The sequence below is a fragment of the Agrilus planipennis genome, unplaced genomic scaffold, assembly GCF_000699045.2.
Source record: "Agrilus planipennis isolate EAB-ADULT unplaced genomic scaffold, Apla_2.0 scaffold88, whole genome shotgun sequence".
NCBI classification, from domain to species: domain Eukaryota; kingdom Metazoa; phylum Arthropoda; class Insecta; order Coleoptera; family Buprestidae; genus Agrilus; species Agrilus planipennis.
Window position 1 is genome coordinate 803,031 of NW_020438872.1, and position 5,486 is coordinate 808,516.

Genomic DNA, 5,486 nt, shown 5'->3' on the forward strand with positions numbered 1-5,486 from the left:
GGAGTTAGGAGGGGTAGAGGTAGACCTAGATTAGATTACTGTTCGCAAATAGTTAAGGATGTGGGCTGTTCTAGTTTTAGGGAAATGCGAAGTTTAGCTCAGGATAGGAAAGAGTGGAGGTACGTGTCCAACCAGTCTTAGGACTGACGACCTTATGATGATGATATAATTTATTTTAAAGTTTAAATATTGAATTATTGGTCTATTTTATGAAGGTAAAATAAATTAAAATCTAAACTTTCGCTGGAATATAACAGTAGCTACTGTTTACTTAATAAATTATTAGTGCAATTACTTAGTGAAAACCTAACATAATTGACGAACTAAAATTTTAATTTCTAACGTTTCAGCGAACGCGTTTTAAATGGTTTGCATATTTTATTGGTCTATCAATTATTATCACCTCAAACGTCCAATCAATGGCTCGTGGCAGTGCTATATAAAACGTTTACCTAAATTGAGTTTTGCATTTTAATATGATAAGTTTTCAATTGTTTTATGATACAATGTAGCATTTCCAACAAAAAAAAAGTCGCGCCGGAGAAAATATAAATTTCTTTTCCGATGATAAATCACAAACGATATTTTGTTGGTAAACTTACTCGTTGGTATCTGCTTGGAAAATGCTGGATGTGATTTGTGTAACTTAGTATAAGTAAATATAAGTAAACATAAAATGACTAAGTGTGTTTGAAGCTGTCTCCTTCGATAACGAACCTTGGCATTTTCTAGTTTTCTAATATATATCTACACACATATGTCCCCCTAACGCAAACTTTTCAATAATCCAAAACAAAAAGTTACAAATGGCCACGTCCAACTTTTGACTTAACTAAATTGAAAAGTGTGGCATCATTTACATATTATATGATTCAGTCCAATACACAAAGCACAATTTTCTTCCTAATGTTGTTTATGTATATTTAATTGTTGTACATTTATTCTAAACTCTTTAACTCAAGTCTCTCCAGATTTGATTGCGGGTTTTGCGTTACAAATTGACTTTTTAATTGACATTTATGGTCATTTTCTTCACCGCAACGGTAATCAATAGTACGAGCTTTTAAGCAATAAATNGAACTTGTTATATTAAATTAACATACCTAAAATGTTGTTAAACTTTTCTAAAAGAGAATGTAATGAGGTGTTGAATATTTATTGTTATATACTGCTCTAGTGATGTGTAAAGTGTTGCCCATTTATTATAATAACATTGCCTTTTTTGTAGTTTCTTTAGAGTCTATCATCTTTGCGGTTCATTAGGGAGTAAGAATCTTGACGTTTATAAGTATAAATATAGAACTTTGACTTTAAAACTGCGTAGATACAATGAGAAACGATTGGTTGTATTAAAGTAGTCGAAGAACCAACCCCAGGCACTAATTGGTAACAAGAAACAAATACAAAATGTTGTCAAACCTAATCACGAGTCTATTTCGAGTTGACAATATAAATTTATTAGCGAAACTTTGTCTTATTTATAATTCCCTTAAATTTAACATATTGTACATATACATATTGATGTGGCGGCAATTAAATAAATATTTATTTTAATAAAAACCTTTATAAGAACCCTTGAAATCCTTTGGCCTGCTGTTCGTCAAGCTTTGGCAGATTTTGGTGTATGACTTGTTCCATATTTACCCTGTCTAGCGTTTCCTGGATTCTGGACTTAATCGGAGATTCTAATGCGTCCATTATCTGGTATCTTAGAAGATTAGGGAGAATATTCACTCCGAATTCTATCAAATAATCCACCGTTCCGGCTCCATCGAACCTAACTTGAATGTTTCCCAGTTCTATCTGTATGTCGTCCAATATTGGACCTTTTCTTACGTCTACATTTTGCTCAACGACAACAAGTACCTTTAATAAAATTGTATGTAACGAGGTAAATTTTTATAGATCGTGTTCATAGATTTTCTTACCGTTATGTACTCCACTGTGAATTTAATTTTACCAGCCCTAGATAGCATACCGATTAAGGAGACCTCCCAATGACTTGTCCCTTCTAATCTTTGCGTCCCGACTTCCATGTTAATGTAGAACGTGCTGTTTTGTAATTCGACTGTGATATTTCCGACTCTGTGGAAAGAAGATAATCCTGTTATCCACGTATGGGTCATGAAGATGGTGCACAATCCGACTGTTTGATTATAATCGTCCACTTTGTATGGGTCGTATCCCATGTCTCTGACTTTTCTCCTTGCTTCAGCCATTAGTTGATCCAGAGGAGAAATAGAATTGGGGAATTTTTGTGGGATTTTTTGCACTTCCTTGTTTACGTCTTTTCTGACATTCGTATTTACTTCAGTTAACAGGAACGGTTTTATTGAATCGAACACGAAGGTACCAACGGAATTCATAACTCCTTGAAACACACTTGCCAAGAATCCTAATCTTTCAAAATTCATCGAGATGTCTTTGAAGTTTATGTCCATGTTCATTTCTTGGGCTTCCAAATGCCCTCCTCTCTCAACTTCCAAACGGGCAATGCCCTTTACAAAAACGTTAGTAAGATTTACTGTAAAAGGTCCATTTGATGACGATAGCCAAGTGCTTAAAGTGTAATTTCCAAAAACGTGAAGTTTTTTAATGTTTATCCTAACTTCCACTTGCATAGCCGCTAAATCGACTAGCATGTGATCGATTCGAAATTTCTTCAATCCGTATAGTTTTACATTTTTCATATTCATTCGTCCTACAGAAAATGAATGGGTCATGGGAGGTATGTCCATGGGATCGGGTATCGGAGCTCCCGGTAGTCCTACAGGATCTTTCTGCTTGAAATGCTCTAATATTGTTAGAACGTAGTCGCTCAACTTTTTCTCAACTTTTGCAATTGTTTTGCTATCTGAAACGGCATCTAAAACACATGACACAATTAAATAATTATTATCAAATATTTCTTAATTAAATGTATACCTGAATTAATACTGATGGGACACAAAATTATTATATAAATAAGTGAATAAATTAAAAGATTGCCCATTGTTCGTGGGCTCTAATAAACCACAAGCACCACGCAAGCAGCTAGAACGATAATAAAATGTTTAGCCAATTGAATGTATTAAGCAGTTAGTTACATGTCAAAGTTCAACTTTCTTTATCTATTTACGACAAATAAGGTAGGCACTTGTGTATATTCCCATATAAACTAAACCGGAATTCGAATTTGTAACGTAATATTTTTATTATTACTTACATATCAAAATATTTTCAATATTCAAATGTTCAAGTATTTTCTCATTTGTTTTGAGTTGAACATTTGATATTCATAATGAATATTTATCTTTGCCATTTATTCTTAATAACGTTTACAATATTTCGTAAAATGTAGACCCAATGAATGAATTATGAATTATAATGAAAATTTATCTCTGCCATTCACTCTCAATAACGTCTACAATGTTTCGTAAAATGTAGACTTAATAAACACCAATGAGTATAATAAAAAAAAAATTACTAGAAAGAAACTCTAGGAAAACAATTAATTATGCATTATGTAAGATTTTAAATGATGACTTTTGATCGTTTTCTTCCAGAGTTTAATCTTCTTCTTCTATATTTTTTACACTATTACGGTCCTGTTAAATAGGTTGTAGCATGATAAATATAATATGTAGCCCAATATCAAACTTTTTTCCTATTCATAAATATTCTTTTTAAAACCCAGCAATATACCCAAATATTACTATTAAAACAAATAAATAAACTTTCCTTATGTGTAAAAATCAAAAGTCTCCAATTACTTGTAAAACAAAGTACAGATTTTAAAAGATTATTCGAAATATTCTGTAGTCTTTAAAAACATTATTTCAGATTTATACAAGTCAGTTTCAGTTGTTGTTGTGTGAAAGAATGTGTTATTGGAAAGGTCATTCTCAGGCAGTGGTAGATAACGTTTTTTGCTGCTGTTTTTTTTACTTGTTTAAAGCATTTGGCAACAGTCCGGTAAGTTTTGCTCAGTTAGTTTGTGTTTTCCTTAAAGACAATGTAGACGGATCGGGGAACGACATATTAATGTAATTAACACCGCGATCGCGTTTTGAAAAAGTGTGTTTGTTTTAAGTGGTTTGTTTGACAATGGATATTACCTAAAGGATATTACAGACGGTAAAAAATAAAATTGGTAAGTTTATATTAAAATAATATTATTTGATGCGACTTTTTAGGATTGTGAATGAAATCAATAGTTTTTTTATGTTTTTAATAGTTAGTGTACAAAAACATTTTCTTCATTTATCGTAATTTTGTTAATTTCTTAACATTTGAGAAATTTAGAATAGGTACCTAGCTATAAAAGTTAATATTAGAAATAAAGTAAAATATCTATATGTATATTATATACAAGATAATGTCATCACGCTATTAAACTAATATATTATGGCGGTATTGCAATAACATATAAGAAGATTTGTTATTCTATCACAGGCTTGTCTTCTAACCACGGTCTAAAAACTGGTAATGTAGAAGGGTAGTGTGTTCCAGATTTGTATGTAGAATCGTTTCCGTCCGATCTAAACGGATATGTTGCAATCATAATTGGTAACTGAAGTTTAACTTCCTTTTCTAAACTTTTTGGTTCAATAATGAACTAAAAATACGGAAAAACAAAATGTTTTATATGCGTTGACTTATTGGTTTTATACTTACATAAACATCATAATTAATTTTTATTAAATGACAACCCCTGAGGTTAGTAGGGGGCAGTGGGGGGACATACAATTGCTCGTTTTCCCACTCGTCAACTTCTCCCGGTTTTATTTTACCCCGATTTATCGAAGACAGTTCTCTTCTTTCGGATTGAATTATCTTTCCTCTTGATAAATATTCCACAGTTTCAGTCAGGGCTGCTCTGGTACTTTTAATCGTTACGTTACTGCGATTATAAACACTCGCAGAAATTCCTGTTATAATCAGTATATCAAAATTAATTAATTAACATCTGTGTTGTTTTATCTGAGTTCGTATTTTTCTTTACCTATGCTTTCTCCTGGTACGTAGCCACCTTTATCCAGTGTTACTTTGCATATAACAGGGCCGGCTCCGACACAACTTACCCCCAATTTGTGTTCAATTTCACATCGAAAAGGTTGCTAAAAAGATCTAATGATAATTTAATTATAGCCTTTATTTATCGTAAAACAGAACAGCATTGCTTGTTATGAGCTTTGATAAAATTAATTTGACTTTGTTGTTAATGCCTAATAATTCTTGTGGCTTGGAGCTTAAAGGGCTAATGTCAAAAGCTTTATAATTAAGAAAATTACAGTTTTTGCGGTTTGCATAATGTCCAAGCTTTGGCTTGTGTAGAATATCGCTTTAGCTTAAACTGATACCAATGAATTAATAACGACATTAACTATCATTATCATTTATGTTTCGGTTAATATTGCTTGAAATTGGACGTTTTAGGATATGAAAGAGAACAAGAAAAGGAATCTAATGCAATAGTTGATCCTTTTAGATTCAAGCCACAAAAT

General features: G+C 32.0%; 3 protein-coding genes across 4 annotated transcripts in view; all 3 read right to left on the minus strand.

Annotated features, from left to right (window-relative positions):
• LOC108738193 overlaps positions 1-3,061 on the minus strand; it is a 10,184-nt gene extending 7,123 nt beyond the window's left edge. The window contains exons 1-3 of one of the 2 annotated variants that reach the window (XM_018471477.2): positions 2,926-3,058; positions 1,929-2,866; positions 1,089-1,866 (exon numbers count right to left, since the gene is read on the minus strand). In XM_018471477.2, coding sequence (XP_018326979.1) covers positions 1,564-1,866; positions 1,929-2,866; positions 2,926-2,992 — 1,308 coding nt within the window. In that variant the 5' untranslated portion in view covers positions 2,993-3,058 and the 3' untranslated portion in view covers positions 1,089-1,563. Of the gene's footprint in view, positions 1-1,088; positions 1,867-1,928; positions 2,867-2,925 lie in introns of those variants that run through there. The other variant, XM_025978575.1, reaches the window with a different exon arrangement.
• A 1,195-nt stretch (positions 3,062-4,256) lies between these two features.
• Positions 4,257-5,486, minus strand: part of LOC108738197 (arrestin domain-containing protein 17) — an 8,982-nt gene continuing 7,752 nt past the window's right edge. Inside the window, exon 7 of the mRNA XM_025978589.1 lies at positions 4,257-4,359. The gene's annotated coding sequence lies outside the window, so the exon portion shown is untranslated. The remainder of the gene's footprint in view (positions 4,360-5,486) is intronic.
• LOC112905911 (arrestin domain-containing protein 17-like) overlaps positions 4,299-5,486 on the minus strand; it is a 4,757-nt gene continuing 3,569 nt past the window's right edge. The window contains exons 2-4 of the mRNA XM_025979271.1: positions 4,985-5,099; positions 4,657-4,910; positions 4,299-4,597 (exon numbers count right to left, since the gene is read on the minus strand). Of these exons, the coding sequence (XP_025835056.1) occupies positions 4,421-4,597; positions 4,657-4,910; positions 4,985-5,099 (546 nt within the window). The 3' untranslated portion in view covers positions 4,299-4,420. The remainder of the gene's footprint in view (positions 4,598-4,656; positions 4,911-4,984; positions 5,100-5,486) is intronic.